Source organism: Lytechinus variegatus, chromosome 18 (assembly GCF_018143015.1).
Source record: "Lytechinus variegatus isolate NC3 chromosome 18, Lvar_3.0, whole genome shotgun sequence".
In the NCBI taxonomy this organism is placed as follows: domain Eukaryota; kingdom Metazoa; phylum Echinodermata; class Echinoidea; order Temnopleuroida; family Toxopneustidae; genus Lytechinus; species Lytechinus variegatus.
Window position 1 is genome coordinate 16,715,153 of NC_054757.1, and position 21,436 is coordinate 16,736,588.

At 36.2% G+C, this 21,436-nt stretch overlaps 1 protein-coding gene across 1 annotated transcript in view; it reads right to left on the reverse strand.

Moving 5' to 3' along the window:
* The window catches only part of LOC121432027 (putative uncharacterized protein DDB_G0271606), a 70,741-nt gene that overhangs the window by 40,919 nt on the left and 8,386 nt on the right, over positions 1–21,436 (reverse strand). Inside the window, exon 2 of the mRNA XM_041629843.1 lies at positions 15,129–16,988. Coding sequence (XP_041485777.1) covers positions 15,129–16,960 — 1,832 coding nt within the window. The 5' untranslated portion in view covers positions 16,961–16,988. The remainder of the gene's footprint in view (positions 1–15,128; positions 16,989–21,436) is intronic.

The following is a 21,436-nucleotide window of genomic DNA, read 5'->3' on the forward strand; positions in this document are numbered from 1 at the left end:
TTTAATACCCTTTTTGTGTTTTGAGGTGAATAACATTAAAACAATCTCTAATGATGTCTCTGTGTGAATTGAGCTGTTATCAAATTGAAATATCATGCCTGCAGGTAGCTTTTATTTCAACAACCAATATATTTTTAATTCAATAAATAATTGTTCTCTTCTCAATTGGATAATAAAGTTGAAATATCCAGGTACTACTCAGAATGTTGTATTTTATTGATTTGAACTAGCAGAGGCAATGAAATTAATACAGGCCTAAATGAAATGTAATGAAGAGATATTCTTATTTCTATTCTCTCATTCTATTTCATGATGTGGTTTCCTGGATGAAAGAAAAAATGGTATCAGAAAGGAGCTAAGAGTAAGGTGGAGTGGGAGGGAGAGGGTGGGGGAGTAAGCAATGGAAGGAGAGAGGGAAGGAGAAAGCTGGGAGGGGTTAAGAGGGTGGGAGTGACAGGGGGAGGGAGGGGGAGGGAAGGTGTGAGAGGGTGGGGGAGGGAAGGTGTGAAAGGGAAGATGTGAGAGGGTGGGGGAGGGAGGTGTGAGAGGGTGGGGGAGGGAAGGTGTGAAAGGGAAGATGTGAGAGGGTGGGGGAGGGAAGGTGTGAAAGGGAAGATGTGAGAGGGTGGGGGAGGGAAGGTGTGAAAGGGAAGATGTGAGAGGGTGGGGGAGGGGTTAAGAGGGTGGGAGTGACAGGGGGAGGGAGGGGGAGGGAAGGTGTGAGAGGGTGGGGAGGGAAGGTGTGAAAGGGAAGATGTGAGAGGGTGGGGGAGGGAAGGTGTGAGAGGGTGGGGGAGGGAAGGTGTGAAAGGGAAGATGTGAGAGGGTGGGGGAGGGAAGGTGTGAAAGGGAAGATGTGAGAGGGTGGGGGAGGGAAGGTGTGAAAGGGAAGATGTGAAAGGGTGGGGGAGGGAAGGTGTGAGAGGGTGGGGGAGGGAAGGTGTGAGAGGGAGGGGATGGGAAGGAAGTTTTAGATGGTGGGGGAGGGAGGTATGAAATGGTGGGGGATTAAAAAGGAGTGAGAGAGTGGGGGAGGGAAGGAGGGGATGGGAAGGAAGGTGTGAGAGGATGGGGGAGGGAGAAGGTATGAGTGGGTTGGGGAGGGAGGGAGAAGGTATGAGTGGGTTTGGGAGGGAGGGAGAAGGTGTGAGACGGTGGGGTGTTGGGAGGGAGAGATACATAATTGGTAATGGGGAAAATGGAAAATACTATCCAAAGTCTGCAGCTCACATACTGATACTATTTTGTAAGATAAAGCCCATATATCAGCCACTCCCACTCAACAAATTGTACTATGTTTATTTAATGCCATCATGCATACAATCACACAATATGCTATTTTAATTGCTTGTTAACTGGAAGAATGCATCATCAAAGTTAAATGCACAAATAATTTTTTGTAATATATTTAGATGCAATTTGTCCAGCCTCTACAAAAAAGAGATATATATATATCAGGAATGATACTTCCACGATGCATTTATACACAATAATGAAGTGATAGGTTAGGGTAGAAATTGGGTTTAAAGGTGAGTGTGATTGGGCAGGTGAGTGCAATGTACATTTACTAGGTTACATTTACAAGTGGTATAGACATTGTGTAGGCCTATGCCGGTTACTCTGCAGAGTATTTTATGGAGTAATATTGATGTGGATTATAACTGTTATTTTTAATATGATGATGCTCATTGATGTTTCTCAACTTCAAATTTACCAAAATAGGGCGAAGGGAAAGGGTTTTTTTGCTATTATATAAAAAGGGTGTATTTCTTAGAATTGTACAGCAAACATATGAAAAATAAATAAAGGGCTAAAACTATTAAAGGGCAATGAGAGGGACATTGGGGCCAATCTACACACGGCATCTATAGTCATGTCATTAGAAGCCTTAATTGTATATTATTATAATCTGCCAACCTGTGCGCTTTGAAACACCAGTATAAAGCGCCCTACAAATGTTATTATTATCATTAATTGGATTATCTTTTTAAAAGCCCTGTCAGATTAGGATTATTTTTTTTAGTGATTTTCCCCCATAAAACACGGGCACACCTTTCTATCTAATTCACTATGTCAACATCTACTTTAGAAAGTCAAAATATTTTCCAAGACCAGGTTTCACAACAACCCGTTATCAATTAAAGCTATTGCGAATAAACTTCCAGCCAAATGCTTCAATTTCAACATTAGTTTGCTCCTTGTACATGTAATCAGTCCTGCTTGTATTGATAGTCCATGGGCCAAGACTACAATAGAAATTGTGTTTTTGTTACTACTTGAGCTGGCAACTTCTTTATTATGCATTTTGAAATGTCCTATATTATTATGCTTTCATGACAAATCATGAAGTAAGTTCTAGAATATCATTCGAATATAAGTATACAAACAGTCTCCCTGACAGTAGAATGAATGAAATGAATTTACTAAGAAACAAGTGATATTATTGTCAAATAACACTTTCAATTTCATCAGGGCATTGATGAAAAACAGCTTTTTGCTGATCATTTGTACCTGACTAAATATATTCTAATAAATATGTCACCTGACTACATATATGTATATTCTAATAAATCTGTCATCTAAAAGTCTATTTCATGGTCTATTTCCTATCCTATAACCCTACCCCTGCCCCTTCCCCTATATGAAATGAAGCTTGAGCATGTAAGGTAACATAATCACACAATAGTCTCATCCAAGGATCACAAATGCCATGTTCATCTTGCACAGAATGAAGCTGTGATGTAACAATTCAACACAATGAACATTGGTGTTAGACTCCTTCAACAATACCCCTATTTAATAAAAAAAAAATACCCCCAGCAATCCACGTGTATGTGATTTTTGTCATAACGAATCTGAATATCTTATTCTCTACAAAAACTAATTTCAACTTGAAATAAAAGAAATAATGTCTGTGCATGAATATTTCACCAAAGGTTTTAAGAATGGATATTTCTTCTTTGCTGATAATTTTGTGATAAAATTATCTTAGTTGCTGTTTGTTTGGTAAACAAATTACAGATCACTCATTACCTATTATCAAAAGGGATGTTAACTTTCACCTTGTCGTCAAGTAAATTTGTTTTGAAACTCTGACAGTAAGCACATTAAGGGCCTTTTCATACCTGAATCTTGAATCACCATTGCAATGATGATTGCTATTGTAATCATGACTGTGATTAGCATTCATGATTCTAATCATGTTCTACATGTAGTTTGGTTTCACACATGCTAGATATTCGTCATTAGTCTTATTTTGCACGGGAATCATCATTCAAATTATGATTTTTTTTACCATGTGAAACAGCAGTATAAAGACTCATGGACATGAACTTGATATGGAAGAAATGGTCAAGCCCCTTGTACTTCACCAACTGTTTTGTCCCACAGACTCAAGTTTTGAAGATCAAACATTTGGGCTTTAATTACAGTTTTGACAGCAGACTTGCAGATCTTATTCCATTCTTTAGATGTAATAGGATATATTTCACCTTTTAAATACTTCTGAGGTAGATTCAAGAGTGAATGATATATCCTTCTTGATGATATCACTGTGGGCCTACCCTGGAAGAAATTTCCTTTTTCTTCAAAAAAAATCATAAAAACTTTAGATTTTATTTAAAGGTAAACTATGAAGAGCAAATGCTGAGTTGAGAAAAATCTATTTCTTCAATCTCTGGATCACGATAAAACACTTTAAAAAAATCTACCCAAGTTAAATGATCATGAACCTACATGTATGGTATGCCAAACAAAGGCTCAATTACTTACTTATTAAGGCATCTCCCCCCCCCTTAAAGAAAAATCCCTAAAATATGCTGAAACAAAAAGAAAATTCTCTTTTTCATTTGTCCCAGTATAATTTGGTTTGTTCTCAAAATAATTTAAAACAAAAAGAAAATCAAATATGTAGGCCTGCATTTACGGACACATACGCATCACATGACCTTATGAACTAAGGCAAGCTGAACAGACAACCCATGCGATTATTACAGCACCAAGCCAACAGACTATTTAAAGACACCTTTCAGTGACCTGAACACAATTAGAATTACTGAGCTTGTAATAAAGACGGGAGCAGGAAGGGGCCCGGAATCAATTTCTTCACACATTGTCAGCTGAGTATTATTAACTTGCTTTGTGGGTCAAAGACAGTATCAGCTAATAAACAAAAATAAAACAATATGCATACTGTATAGAACAATAGTGCATGTATTGTAAGCAAGTCTGTAAGCACATAAACACATATATTCTAATGGCCAAATTTGTGAGTTTATCAATGAAATGGTCACAAGCATTATGGAAAAATAAGACAAGGGCACAGATAAATGTCCCCCCCCCAAAAAAAAAAAAAAACTGCTCAAACAACCTCTTAAAAATAAAAGTCTTGGTTGGCAATGTTAAAGCATATCCAATGTTGCAGATTTGTAGTTCGTGATTTGAATTTTGCCTGATCATCCTGTTTTTTCGCTTCAATGTAGAGTTATTCCAAAGTGATAAATATGACAGACATTTATGAATAGTAATAAATATCCATTGAGGTTAAATTAAGGATACCATTCAGTGCAATGCCCGATTATATGACATAACCTATCACAATAAACCAATCACAGACAGGATATCAGACTAGTACTATATCAAAGCCTGTCTCTGATTGGCTATTTCCTGGCTTGACAGTGCACTGACCAATCATTGCGGCCGTCATAAATCAAATTATTGACGCTTGTTACTCATTTTACTTTCATCAACAGTGAAAGATGTCATTATTTTGTCTGGAATATCTGCACAATACAATACCCCAAAAGTGCTAGCCTTGTCTGTCAAATTTGTCTCACCTCCATGTTGACCTAGTGGTTTCACAAGCGTAAAACATTTCCCTTCAGCACAAATGTTAATATGGCACTTTAAAATAAATTGAATAAGGATTTAATTTGAAGGTTGAATGAGAAAAATAGGCAAGTGAGAAAGTGGGGCAGCGGAATGGTTATGAGGGCTGTTTCACTTTCTTTTCCCATTCAATGAAAGGTCCTAATTACCCCTAAACCTATCCTTGTACAGGACCATGAGGTGTTAAAGAAGAGTTCAAAAATGTTGAGGAAATAGATGAGCTAGAAGACAAAGCAACCAAGCCAAGCTTATTATTCCTATGTTCAAATTTCAAATTTGTTAATATTAAACTTATATCAACTCCTTTGGTCAACGTAGAATTTTTGAAAAATAGCACTGAAAATAAATTGGGTCTGTTTGAAATTTGAATGGGGGGGGGGGTGGTTTTGCCACTCCCCCTCTAATATCTCATAGAATCAAGAATGTACATGTAGGTACCTTCATAATGGCTATCATGAATGTAAAATCACATTCTCTAAAGCTCAAGACAACAAGGAGGTTTGATAACCACCTTATGCTTGAAACTTGGATGAGGTAAGGGGGGGGGGTGTTGTGTTACCCCCTTCTTTTCTTTATAGAATGGTTAACCACGAATGTAGCGTAGCTTCCTAATGGCAATCATTATGAGTGTACAATCACATGCCCTCTTGAGATGATGTGATGATGACGAAAAGGGAGGTTTGATGACCGAGGTATCATCGTGGTGTCTGGCTCTTTGTAGAATAATCCATTTAGGGGTGTGAGACGGCATCATTAATTATTTAAGACTAGTATTTCGGAGCATCAAATAGATTAAACAGCTGATGCTTTTCAACGCTTGAATCACTTCGAGAGTGTAATCTGCCGAGACAAAGGAATCTCCTATCGTGATCATACAGAGAAAATTATGATTAAACTGTGGATGAAAGCAGAATTGTTTTATCACTTGGGAAAATTTTAACAGCTGCCCAAAGCAGCCCCATACTGATATGCGATCATATATATGCAAAACCTGAGTATTTATCAAAGATGGAATTCTTATTTTCCTTTCTTCTTTACAAAATTATAAAAATTAGATATAATTGCAAAAACTTGAGCTTCACTGAAGAAGGAATTCTGGGGATTTTTTCTCTCTTTATTTTTTAACAAAAGCATATAAATGACAGAAAAATATGATGAAAATAAATGAGAGAATATTCACAAGTTTATGTTGTAGAATAGGTGTAGATGTATGTGTATATTGACATGAGTAATTAATATTGGTACTTCATTGATCTTTATTGTTGGTCATACAATTATTTCAAAAAAACAGGCAACCCATCACAAGAGATCCCAAGGGTTTTATTGATAATGAAAATGAATGAAAATACGAAATTTTAGTTGACTAAAAATGCATGATGCCCCATTACCATGGTAACTAACTATAACTGAATGAATATTTGCAATCAACAAGAGTCTTTATGGATCTGCTTCTCTGCAGGACTCCATTATAAAACACAGCTCCATTAAATAGCAATTGATGTCAGGATCATTTCTATGCTAGATTGCATTGTGTACAATCAATCACAAAGCTGCATGAAACCGGTGCCCAGAACACACATTCTCATCACATTGATGTCAATAAAGGGGTAGAATTTAATGACTAACAAGGTTACACAGTGTTCCTAAAAATAGTTTGAATAGCACTTTCCAAGGGTTGCCCTACATGTCAATATGATTCATAATCATATCCCAACATTAATTTGATATTCCCATCCATAAGTCGTCTATGATACCTGTTATGTTATATATTCCACCTCATCTCACCTCACAAAAGTCAGATCCAAATTGGGATCATGATCTACACGTATGACAAAGTGTCTAGATAAATACACTTGTTGAAAGGTCGATTATTGAATTTATAAAAGCATTTGTTTTTAGAATTGCAAGCACCCTGACTTGTAATCATGCCGAATATTCCATGCTATTTTACCAATTGGTGTAAGTTGTTGAAAAATGCTGCCTTTCGGATAAAATTAAACCAAGCTCTCCAGGAGGTATGTGTAAACTCAAACACTGTACAAGTATGACCAGTACAATATCTAACTATTATCTGTGTGGAAATATTATTGTAAGAGGCATTTAACTAGTACCTCATCCTGAATGCAATCAAATCATTGGAGGTTTTATCCATAGTGCATAGATTGCACCCCCTTAAATAAATAAATCAATAAATCAATAAAATAAAAATAGAAATAAATTAAATTAAAGAAATCAATTAATTGAATAACAAATAAATAAAATAAAATAAATAATAAATATGTGAGACTTGTATAGTGCACTTTCTATCTTGATTAGATGCTCAAGGCGCTTCAGAGCAGAACAACAAAAACAAATTAAATATCATTCATTTTTGAAAAATAAGTTGATGTCTGTCAAAAAATGTAATGAAATAAAATCAAAATAAATAAGATAAAAAGTAAAATGAATGAATCAATAAAATATAATAAATGAATATAAATGAAATTAATCAATAAATAAATGAACTAATGAATGAATAAAAAACAAAAATTAAAATAAACAAATGAAAACACATTAAAGACAATAAATTATGCCAAAAAAAATTAAAGAAAAAAAAATCAAAAATAGGAGAGGACTGACATAAATAAAACATGTTGTATACTTGATTGCATTCAGGATGAGGTACTAGTTAAATGCCTCTTACAAACTTGTCTGAAAAAAGGCTTATAGATCTATGTCAATTCTTGTGATTTAGGTTTTAAATGTATGCATGAAAATCTTGATTAACTATAAAATAATATACCTTCAAAACATACATTTCAATAATCTCTCCTGACTGACATAAATAAAAACACCCTTTTGTAAAACATTAGGATAATCAATTCATACTTTTTTGTTCACAATCTTCATCGAATCTGGTTTAGGATTTATGAATCAATTTTGTGGAAGATGAAAAGATTACACAAAATTCTGTTATAAAGTACAGTGCGACAGCTGTATCAAACTGGTGCCGGAATGATTAGGCTATATTTTCAAAGCTTGATTTTTCATTTTATTGGGATCAATAATTTCTTAAAATCAAGAGTCAGTACAGTATGCAGCAGAGCAGGAAAAAAAACTAGAAATGATGGAATACAAAAATGAATAGCATGTATAAATAGGGCCTACATTCGAGGCTACAGCAAAAAGTGCACCTATTGGAAAGTTTTAAAAAATCAGGAGAAAATAACAAGAATTACACCAAAAATTGATATGCCAAATTCTGTGTCTCCCCTTTAATTTTTGCTACATGTATTTGAAATACACTTCATGATTAATAATCAATTCTTAACTAGGTCACTGCAGTGAAAATGCTATCAGTTTGAACTCAGCAGAGTATCATTATGATATCAAAATGTTGAAAAATATTTTTGAATGTTTCTGTCAGAATTAATGTCATGCTGTTCATCATTCAAAATTCTCCTTTAAATGTTCTTTTCATATTTATGGCATCACATAAGATCATGCATCAGTGACTAACCACAGGCATTGTGGGTTAAAACCAATACATGCCACATTTAGATACCTTTATTTATTTACAGTAACACTTCAATATATCGGATTAGGCTTCTATTTAATAAATCAAACTGTCAAATAGAAAGAAAACCTTGCAATTGTTCAGAGACTGAAATTCAGCACAATAATAGATGGATAATCAAACAAGTTAGGAATCTGTGTGAAAATACAGACAAAATAAAACCTAGCCGCAGACCTTGATATGTTTTTTTTTTGCGCTTTTAAATAGAACACACCCACACTCCAAAATTTGAAATTTTTTTTAAAATAGATAAAAGAAAAACGTGAAGCATAGCCTCAATCCAAGGCTTATAAAAATGTTATAGAAAATTTCCAAAAGGCAAACTTGACATCTTTTCAAATGTTTTCAATTGAAATTTGACAGATGATGATAAAATGAATGCCACACACATGTAAAGAATATACTGTACACACACCAAGATAATAATAATGAGGTGAACTTAGCTCTGAATGCTGTTCTTCTTCATAACAAAGTGTAAATTTATGTGCAATGGTTTGGGGGTAAAAGCAGAATATTTTGTATTCAATACCATAAAATGTTTTCACAGACTTTAGCAGCTCCTGGAATGTAGCATTGTTCATTTTTAGTTTAGAAGCTATATAAAGTACAATTTTATTTTGGGTTTTCAAAATAAGGGAACATTTAAGGGGAAAGAACTTTCAATTCTTTATTTAATGGTTCTCAACACATATAACTCAGATCTCATAAGACACAGAAACGAGGGGCGGCTGAAGCCCCTGCTTTATTCCATAAACGTATACAAAAATGCTATCAGACTCTGTTTTGGCAGACATAAAGTCAGAACCCTCCCTCCCCCCCCCCCCTCTTTCAGAGCCTCTATGCTCCATTGCCCCTTTGTACAGTGTTATAACCCTTTTCTTTAGGATAGTAAGCACTTTTTATGAGGTCTCCATGAATATCATACTTTACATTCAACTTCCGGCATGTAACTTTGAAAAATCAAGCTGTATTTGATTTTTTTTAGATATTTCAATCAGGAAAAATTATATATATGGGCTGAGGCGATTTTGGCCCCCCAAATGGGCAAAAGAGCCCTGGAAACTAAAAAAAAAATGGGGCCCTGGAAATTCCCATTCATCACAAAGCTTATCCCATGGAGTAGATTTAGGCAGTAAGTTGTGTATTTTGGTAGCCCCCGAAAATAAAAATTATATCTCTGGTTTCAATTCAATTCTTTCTATATTTAATTGCAGAGCCTGCAAATTTAAGGGGCTCTAGATCTAAGCTCTGATTCTCATGACGTCTGTGCACTGTTTCATGCCATCACGAGAATTATCAATCATGTTTTCGATCCAATTAAGGCCTGTATTCAGCCAACATTATGACGTGACATGACAGGCTCATAATGCACTTTCAACATTTTCACCTGCATGTTGTAATCCATAGAACAGGCTGTTCAAGGGTTCTGTTCAGAAGCATTGTCATTATGGTTTAACCACAGTAGTACATGCAACAAGAACGGCACCCTTAACATGGGGGAAATACAGGGGGGGGGGGTCCTTAATGTCTATAAGAGCCCTGGAAACACAGTTGAAATTCATAAAAGGGTACTCATATTAACTGTAATATAATGTAGGAAATTTTGGCAAGCTCAATAGGCAGCATTGAAAAGTTTTACATCAATTTTTTGCATGCCTTAAAAAATCTTGAAGGTATAAATAGGAGTAGAGGTGTAAATGTAGAGGTGTTGTGGCTCAGTGGATAAGTTTCAAGACTTTGAACCCAAATGTCTGGGGTTCCAACCTCACCTCACTGCCTCAGCACTCGCAACCATTGGCAAGGCATATATCTACATGTACATTCGCCATCCTCCATCCAGGTGTAGTAAATAGGTACTAGGTAGGCAGAAATTCCTTGAACGCTCGCGCGTACGATCAGGATAGCCGTGCTAAAGCTGGGGTAATAGTATGCAGTGCTAAGAAACAATTGTATTAAGCACTATATAAATGTTGCATGTTATTTAAGTATACTTGTGATATTGGCTAAAATGTATTTGGGAAACCAACAAATCTGTCATCTTTCACTAAAAAGGGCATTTTGAAAACTTTATTTCCTGTTATTTTTTCACAAAATCTTGATGAGTAGTTGAGAAGACAGAATTGCTGTCAAAGATAATGATGGTCTGAACGATTCTCTTGATGCTGTGTACAGGTAGGTGTGTGTAAAATCAATTGGTACTGTGTATCTACAGAGACCCTTGGCAAACGTCAATCATCAACTAGCTGGCCGTATCCTCTATCGGTCCCGCAGCACGTACATCTAGCCCAGCTTCAGGGACCGACATACAATCGAGAGCTAATTACCCTTAACCCGCAAAGGGTTCCTTCATTAACCCTTTCCTTGCTATATGTAAGTGAAACGTGTTGCCAATTTGCAGTTAATGTAATTATTCAATGAAAATTCAAGGGCTGTCAAGGAGTGAGCGCATGAAAGCCTGGAAGGAAGGGGAAGAAAGGAAACAACCATTTTGTAAATGAAATTTCCTTTTAAAATGTACCATTGTACTATAAAAAGACACATCTATAAATCATGCATATTCATCTACATGTATGTTTTTTAAATGATAATATTTGCATGATATATCATGATTTCCAGTGGTTTTGCAGTCGTTCCATCAAAAAGAAATATGAGGAAATTTTCAATGTTTTGCTTTGATGTACTGAGCATGTATCAAGCTCCTGCAAAAAATGCTTGTTAAACCACCAACAAAACTTTTCAAGATATGCTCCCCTATATTTGGAAAGTGTAAAAGGAATCACAGTACCAAAAAAGTTTACTTTCATTATAGTTCAGCAGACATCTACATTGTATTTGATGTACATTAATATCAAAACCCAACCCCGAATATTCAAAATCGGCAAGCTTGTCTGTCAAAGAAGAGTTCCTTGACCTGCTTTCTATCCACTGCAGAAGGTCTGGGGGAACCTTTCATGAAACCAAAGATTATCAGTGATTTTTGTTACAAGCTGCTGAAATCCTTGCATCTGATTGGCTCAAAGTAAATTGTCAGTGAATACCACTGAAACACTCCACAGTGCTTTCATCAAGTAACAGGCAGGAACAAATTCAATCATTTTTATCATGCCATCATCATCTACAACTCTGAAATGGGGAATGAAGATTAACCCCTCTACGTATCTTGGGAGGGCAGAAAAAATATTGGAGGAAAATATCTGAGTAATGACCTGAAATTCAAGGTGATAATTATTTCCTCCGAATGAATTTAGATAGCAGTAGTTTGGGAAAACTGAATCTGTAACATGTGCTTTGAAGGGATCTCTAATGCATGAAAATCATTTCAATTTAAACCATTCTTCTAATTCTACCATGTCTTTTGCATACAGTGATCTTATTACATGTACATGTATTTTCAATCAGAGAATAATAATGTTCAGAGTTTTTTTTATATCAAAATTTTGAAGAAGCTGATAAGAGACTAAAAACTATCAGGATGAAGAAATTATTTTTCTGATGGAGGCAAAACAGAGATGATAAAAGTCTATTGTGAGTTAAAAAAGTGAAGAGAGTAACAGATAGATACAATGCAAAGAAAAAAACAATAAAGTGGGGTGGGGGGGGAGAAGAGATATTAGAACACATGGAGTAATTAAGAAAAAGAAATGGAGAGAAAGGGAGAGAGAGGAAAGGGAGGGAGAAAGAGAGGAAAGGGAGGGAGAAAGAAAGACAGAGAGGGGGATACAAAGAGAAAAAGGGAATGTATGGGAGGAAACAATTGAAATCATAAACAATGGTACAGTCATGTGGATGAGATACATGAATATCAGAGAGAGAGAGAGAGCTTAAAAATACAAAAAGCTATAAAAAAAAAACAGAGTGCAAAATTGAAGAGGAACATTTAAAAGGGAGAGAGATCTCTAATAAATGTTCAAAAATGTGAAAGTGATAAATGATGTCATTGCTTGCAGACAGGGGAAAAATACAAGAGGGCTAGGAATGATTCAGCCCCCAAAATAAAAAATATATATATATTTTGCAGTGTATAGTGTATACAATCAATTACTTTGAAAACATCTACCGGAAAAAACGTGGGAGTCTCATACATGTGTAGGGCATACAAAAACACTGAGCGACGAACCCTCAAAATCTTGACCATAAATCCATATCTCAAGCAGCCTGTCATCTCTGATGAAGATACAAGCGATGATAGCATCTCAGTGTTTCCGTCAGACCTTCCTTCCCTGACCGAGGGACAAGATATAACTATCAAAATCACTGATTTTGTCCTGGAAAAGTCAAGTTCCCATTCCCCAAACATCTCAACCCTGTTGAACACTTGTCAACCTGGTCTGGCCAAGACGAGAAAAAAGTCAACAGTGCAGACCTGGTTTCACAAGCAACAGGCTAGGATACTTTAACATAAGAGTCATCCAATAGTAACTACCATGATAACATAATAAGAGCCAATCAGAATCAAGGATTTCAGGAAAATTAACCAATGGATGGCAAAGTTACCATACATGTAATATCTTTTATTTAACTGGCCTACAAACTGAATGACTGAGCGAGTAATCTTTTGAAGCAATATTTTCTGAAACCCAGACTAAACATTCTACCTGATCCCACAGTATACCTGATAAATTTACAGGATGCATATCAAAATCAAAACCACAAATAATTAGTTTTGGAAACTCACATATAGGAAGTAACTAAATATCATACATCCTACAGCCAGGGTTCTAACTGTTATTTTTACATAGCTATCAAAAATTTCATAATTTTTCAAGAAGTCTATATTCAAATAGTCTCTCTTTAGCTATCACCTGCATGTCACGCACGTTTTCTTCCTCTCGTGTTGTAAACGAAAGTGATGCAATCCTTCGCCAACTGAAACCGATAGATATTTCATACAGCTCTTTGTAAATTACAAACATTATGTACAATGTACAACATTAAAAATGTGAAACTTTATGCACATGTAAGATTATAAACAACCTTATGCCCAACTCTACCCATAACTGTTGACCTCTTTTAGTGCTTAAAGGGAAAGTTCACCCTGATAAAAAGTTCATAATATAGCAGAAAAAGTACTCATTGACGAAGGTTTGATAAAAATCCCACAAAGAATAAATTTATGAGAATGTTGATTATTTGATTTGTGACATCATAGTTGAACAGCTTTCCTACATATTGTATGGTAAGAAAAATCAATGAAATGTCATTTTCTCAGAAAATTGGAAATGGTTACTGTACGTTTAGTATAACGATAGACAAATCATTTCACATCCGTTTCTAAAAAGAAAACAAATATAGGTCATCACAAATCATTAAGATATTGAAATTCATGGATTTTATATACACAACAGCTGCTCATTCATGACGTCACAAATCCAAAACTTAAAATTTTAATAATTTTCTTAATCTTCAATGGATTTTCCTCAAAACTTAAAAATATTTTTTATTTTATAATATTTTTACAACAAACTTTTCTTCAGGGTGAACTTCCCCTTTAATGAGATACCCTATTAATCTAGTTTTTACAAAGTGGGAATGAATTTTCCATGAATTTCAAGAGACAATAAACCTTGCCTGTCAAATGTCAAAGCATTTTTAAAGGAATTCCAGAATCCAGTAGTTAACGGGTTAAGATACCCCTTTCAAACCTATCAACCCAGAACCATCCCTCTTTCCATTTCAATCCATGAAAACAGGGTCACGGTTTTATCTGCAAGGGTGGTGCCGTGTCTCTAATGAGTTAATCCACATTACCAATGATGGTTGCGACAGAATGCCAACCCTGCATGCGTTCGATGTTTAATCTGGCCGTAAAGCCCAAAGTTGAAATGAAAAGATTGTTCAGAGATATCCTCGGGATTGGGACCTTACTTGTCAAAGTTTGGACAAAGCGACAGGATGGAGGAAACACCCAAAACCGATACTTTCGGCAAATCTAAGCCATTTATTTTTCTTTCGGAGCCTATTGCCTTCCGAGTTTTGCAATTCCCATAGGCTTTGAACATGGATCACCAGGCCCCAGTAGACGATGGGTTAACAGGAGCTCCTGTGACCTACACAGAGATCTGGCTCACTGATCCAGTCTTCTCCTTTAACCAATTGACTACCAAACTTACATTATCCAAAAATTAAAACTAGGTCTATTTCTCTAGCAGTATGTTTTTGTTTCGTATTGATTTGATATATTTTGTAGAAAGACCTCCAAGAAATGGTATGAAATTTTTTTTAAATAGAGATCATGCATCTTGTATAAGTTTATTTGAGTAGGTGATAGAGGATACAATGCAGATTTAGGAATTACAACCAGTCTTTATCTGTCATGCTCTTGCTTTCATTATTACCTTATTTAAATATAAAGGGAATATTGAAAAATGCATTATTTATACAAAAAAATATCAAACTGAACAAAAATACCCAACACATTTGCAGTCAATCTCTCCTCATCTCGCCTCACATCATCACATTTCCAATATCTGCCATGCAATATACTTTTAAAAAAATCTTCAGGGGTAACATATCTTTTAATAATCATGTATGAATAGAGGACTTGGCAAATGTTAATTAAATATATTCCAGCATGCACTTTGATACAAAAGTAAATTAAGGAGAATTGTGAACATAAATATACTAAATATAGACATTTTACTGGCTAGAAGAGTAAGAAATCAAGAAGAATTTGGATACACTTTACCTTTTATCGAAGCTAGCCACAAGGAATTCAATACTATTATTCCTGAGTCGTTTCCCCTTGGCACTGTTGGGGTAGGGCGAGAATCCTTGTTCACCAGGCATACCGTTCCCTTGTGTCGGGTGAGATTCGTCCGAAGGGTCCAGAAAGGTATTGTCCGCCTCACACATGAGATCATCTGAAGCTAAAGAGTCCAGGTCACTCGAGTCGAATGACTCTGACCGCAGCTTGTTCCGCATGGCTGAGAGTTGGATGTGGGAAAGGGCGTACAAGGCTCGAGAAGTCTTAAGAGGGATGGGACTCGTGACCGATCGGACGCGAGTCAGGACAACTTCGTCGCTCTTCTCTTGATCCTGGCCAGCTGTCTGACCAGCATTGTTGATTTGAGAGCACGGCGTGGAGTGCTGCGGAGCGTTCAGCGCTGCTGACGTGCGTGGTGTAGAGATAGCCGACTGCTGTCGTTGGGCGAGACCCGAGCAGCTGTCACTGCCGACGTGAGGCTGTGCTGGTTGAATCAATGCCTCATGCCTTGACTCAGACGCTGGGTTGTTATTTGTGGGGCCGCTGCTGGCTGAGGCAGCTGAGCGTGGGGAAATTAGCTCTTCCTCTCTCCTTGCTGCTGCACTACTGGGGCTTTCCTGTCGCTTGGTCACAGTGTTCTGACTGGGCTCCCCGACCGCACTCTTTGCTTTGCCTGCCAGCGCTCTTTGCCTCTCTCGTCGAAGGTTGGCATTGATCTGTGGTGACGCAGCCGCTGCAGCCTGCAGGTCAAAGTTCAAGTTAACAAGGGTGTGAGGTACTGGGGCATCTTTCGATGTCTTCTCTGCAGCGCTGCTGATGTCATAACTTCCTCGTGTCAGGGTTTTCTCCTTAGAGCTGCCTTCCGATTCGCATCCTGAACTATCATAAGTATATGCTCCTTCCCTTTTGGAATGTGAATGTTTAGGGCTTACACCGGGGCTAAGAGATTCTACTGGAGCTACGATGGGGTATTGGTGAAGTCCTGGGACACTGCAAGATTTGACTGTGACTTTGGTAGCTACATCATCTATAGTTGGTGAAAGGGAACTAACCGACCCACTTACACTCACACAGCTTGAGGTGATGTCAAGGTCAGAGGGTGTGCTTCCTTGACGTTTGACCCCTCTTGGCTCATCAGTGAACACGCTCTTGTAGGGCTTGGGCCCTCCTATGAGTTTGGAAAGACTTCCCGGACTGGACAGACTAAGGGATGACCCTGAGCTTAAGGTACTGGTGACAGAGGAACAACGGCCTATATGCTGATAGCTATTAGTTTTTACGGGACTTAGAGGGATAATATGGGTCGGCGATTCTGCTCGCTTCTGATTGATGTTGGCATTTATCTCCTGTACTTCACCGTCACCACCAGTACCCTTCTTTGTATTCTGGTTCTGGAGATGCCAAATGTCCCCCTCGTATTCAGGGTTGATGAAGCAGGTGGTGGTCGTTGATGTCGTGAATACCGACGTGGTGTTGATGTTTGACAGAGCTGTCCTGATCCTAGACTGGTTGTTGCCATTCTGCTCCTCCTCCTCCTTCAGCTCCGCCAAGCACCGGTTATAGGTATCTACAACTTGGGATGTGGATTTATCACGGTATAAGGGCGGAGATGCCTTTGGGGTCTGGGTTTCCTTGGCGATGGATATCTTGGTGTTGGAGGAGTTCTCATTCCGTTGCTTCTTGGACTTTGTCGAGGACTTGGAGGGGGTGGTGTCGTCAGGGGAAGGGTTGTTCTTCTTGCGGCGGAAGGATGGGAGTTTGGGTATGAAGGAGCGTTTGCCCTTCTTGGGGTTCTTATCCTCGCTGGATGACATCCTTTCATCATCTGCCTCATCTTACTCCCTAAAATGCACAAGAAAAATAAAGAAAAATAACCTATTATTTATGGTTATTATGATGTATACCACTATAAAACACGTGGCTAAAAGGCCAAGACTATCCTAACAAAGAGATGAGTTTAATAAGTAGAGAACACACAAACACACATTAATTTAAATTTATCAAAATCAGAAAGAAATGTAAAAAGCTATGACATTATCTTTCGCTTTTAATAATGTCATTCAACTTTTGTATTTCTTAAAGAAATATGAAATACTTTGAAACCTTTTGGAAAAATGTGGAATTTTTGTAATAAACATATTGGAATTTGATGAACAGTTTCCCTATTGTCAAATCTGCAATATGGAAACATTGTACTGTATCATTCATAAAATAATATACAATATGGTGAGTATATATCATTGACCGTCTCATTTGAATATCACTATGTTAAGCATACAATATCATAAATGTTATTAAGAAAATTAATCAAAGTTTCCCACTGTCATAACTCCCCTACTTTATCAATTTTGATGAAATTTTCAGCATTATGCTTTATTTGATATTTTTATTTTTGTTTAAATCATCTGATTGTTGAGACTACCCTATTAAAGTTTAAAAGCACATTTCAATTAGCACAACATTATCTGCCTAAAGTTCAAAAGCTGTATATTAAACCATGCTTTGAAATTCAATATATTTTGTTATCTAGCCCCCTCTCTAGACAATGTTTTGATTTTTTTTCAGAGTGCAATGTGAACACATAGTGATTGGATATCTTCAGCCCATTCTATGCTTGGTAAGAGTTGTATGAAAACCTAAGCAGACATTTCATTTCAATCTCCAATTGTTCATGTAAAATTGCAAAGTTTATCCAATAAGACAATTTCCAATTTATACACATTCATAGTTTAAATAGGTCGATTCACTTGGTGGAATTATCAAAATTTGAAATACACTGAAGGCATTAAAAAAAACATTTATTTCTTAAGAAGCCCAATAAACAAAATGGGCAATTCCACAGGTTGGTGGACATGAGCTTAAAAATTCAAATTCAATATTTTCTTGAATTTTTGAATACTTTAAGTCCTTCATACATGATAGTTTCAGGAACAAGAAATAAAAAGTTTATTTTCATATGTATACTTTGGAAAAAAATGGTCAAAAGTTGTGCTTCCATTGTGTACCAAAATACAAGAAAAATAGTGAAAAATGAAATATGCCTTATTACCATTTTTTTGTTGCAACAACATACCACTTTATATATTTCTGAAGTTTAGAAGAGTCAAATTACTTAAAATACACAACCGCTTTTCAAGTAAATTTGTAGTACTCATTCAAAAATAAATATTGCAACCTGTTCAGGTGATGTAACGTGAGTAACCGAAAAAAATGACTTTGTTTTCTGAGAGAAAAATTCTTCACAGTTAATTGGTGGGATTTTAAATTCTCTTCCTTCAAACAATCTTTGACACAGTGATGACTATCAAAATCATTAAAAAGTACAATTTTTTTATAAAATTGATGAAGAAAAACTGTAACGTGAGTAACCATCATGTAATGTGAGTAACCAGTAAAAATTATTCAGTTCGGTAACATTTTCTGTGGGATGTCAAGTTTTAAGTCTCATGGTTAGTTGTGAAGTTATTTTTGATTAATTAAAAGCAAAATGAATGCGACTCTTTGTTCATCAAAATATCAGTGGTCATACAATCACACACAAAAATTGAATATTAGTAGAAGTATTCACAATGCGAGAGTGCATTAGTAAGACTTGGTTTTGATTAACCAAACTTTAAAGAGTGTTTGAACAACACATTGAATGCCCTTACCTGTAACCCTATCTAGGCCGGGGTATTTTGGGAGTTGATATGGCCCGGGGGGTGGGGGGAGGTGGGGGGGGGGGGGCTCCCAGGCCCCCCTTGAGATCTCGGCCATTGGCCGCACGATCACGCCAAAAATTTGCATGCAGGTTGTCTTGGACATAATCTACAATACTATACAGTAATTTATTTCATGCAAATTGGTATTAAGCGATTATGCTAATTTATGCATAATTAGTAAGCGAAATCATACTTTTCCCTCCTACTCCCTAATAAAGCTCCAATTGTTCCAATTTTTGGTATAAAATCTCTTTTAGATGTTCCTAGCAATGAATTTTACACACATTATTGAATTTTTAATGACATGTGTGTTGTTAACCATACATGGACAAAATGTAACGTGAGTAACCGTAACGTGAGTAACCATATTATCTGCACCCCAAGTAAAAACCATGTGTTCTTTATTTTTTTAATTATATACAAAGTTTGTCTCCCTAATATACTTCTTTGAAATGGATATAATCAACTTTCATAAAAGCCTTGTATGAGGAGACTTTTCACTTATGTTGACTTTTCATTTTATGCATGTCCAAATCATGTAACGTGAGTAACCGACACATTCCAAAGATTTGCCAGGAGCATAATAGAATTTCCCAAGTTTTGTTTTTATACGAAGGATAGTCAGACTGTGTACTTTGTTGTGATAAGGAGATGTTTAGCTCCTATCAATAATAATGGAGTTACAGCTCCAAGTATGAGTCAAGGTGTCTCCAAATGTAACGTGAGTAACCGTGGAATAGCCCAAATGATTTATTTTTATTTTACAGTAGGCTAAAGTATATTGTCATTCTTTATTTATTTTGAACTGTAATGGACTGAATAATTTTGTAGATTGTGCCAATTTGACCCAAATTAATTTACATTAATTGTATTCAACCAACCACACATTATATACACAAAAAAAGGTATTGGGCTTCACTTTCAATTGCATCTTGTCTAATCTGTGTACATCCCATATGGTCTTATTACACTGCAGGCCTATAGATAGATAGATGAATAAATAAATAAATAAATAAATAAATAAATAAATGAATGAATGAATGAATGAATGAATGAATGAATGACTGACTGACTGAATGAAATGAATGAATGATGAATGAATGATGAATGAATGAATGATGAATGAATGATGAATGAATGAATGAATGAATAAATAAGATACACAAAGAACACACAAAGTCATCCACCATCAATCATAATGTTCAGGACAAGATGAACGACAAAGCTTATTAACATATCCTTACCCCATACATGTACCATTAAAAAAATCAATAGCAATTACTTTCCCTGGAAAGTTTTTGTATCATGCCATCGTCTGCATCCGGGCAATGAGTTTACCCACCTATATGGTTCATTAAACATCCCACGTTGAGACGAAATTGAATTATATCTATCCCCCATCTGCCTTTTAAAACTTGACTGTTTTATGTAGTGTGCATTGGCACCTACATGTACATGTACAATGTACACACATACATGTAATCTATATCTAGCTGTAAATCTATGAAGACTACATCTTCGTTCATACAGAATGATTGGGTACATGTAGTTCTGTGATATTATGTACTGCACCACGCATCAGACATGTACACTTTATGCACATACATGTACTACATGTACATGTCCATACAGTAATCATAATCATCATCACCATCATCATCATCTTCATCCTCCTCCTCCTAATGTACTAATCATCATTGTCATCACTACATGTACTACATGCAAATGTGTGCACATGTATTCATCGTCATTTTACTGACAACAGCATCTGGAGTACATCACAAAATCTAAACCAAACTGCCATTGTCACCATCATCACCACCACCATCATCAGAAGCAGCAGCAGCAGCATCATCATCATCATCACCATCATCATCATTATCATCATCATCATCATCATCATCATCATCATCATCATCATCATCATCATCATCATCACCACCACCATCACCATCGCCACCACCATTATTATATACATTATGCTTGGTCTTGGGAGAAGACATCCTTCTCCCATAATATCCTCCACAAATCATATACATGTATAGGCCTACATGGAATTGCTGTTCATCATATATGAAAATAAATTCTAAAAGTCGTCACTGCCATTACAAATGGAAAGGGGGGGGGGGCTTGAGGGATATTGCCCCCTTAAAAGTTAAAACACCAAGAAAAACAACAGGAAAATGGATGGAAAAGAAAAAATGAAAGGGGAAAGAGTATCTTAAAAATTTTCATTTTTACTTTATTAAAAAAATATCTGTTTTGGGGGTCAAATGTCTACCCTGTACAATATTTGTGCCTCCTCAAACTTTTGACTCATTATGCCACTGCAAGTCATGTCTTAAAGCTCCACCCTGAATGACTGATGATGGCACTTGTACTGCAACTATCACTTGAATTGCACAATTTCTAGTTTTACCACAACCATTCAAATTTGCACTCACACTTGAGCGGTTGATCAATTTAGCATTCGATTCATCCTCATTTACAGTAAACATTGAGAACAAGATTCTCAAATACAGACAAAATGCAAGTTAAAGCAGATTCTGCCATGAGACTATGCCAAAATCTCTTTAAATTTCTTTAAAA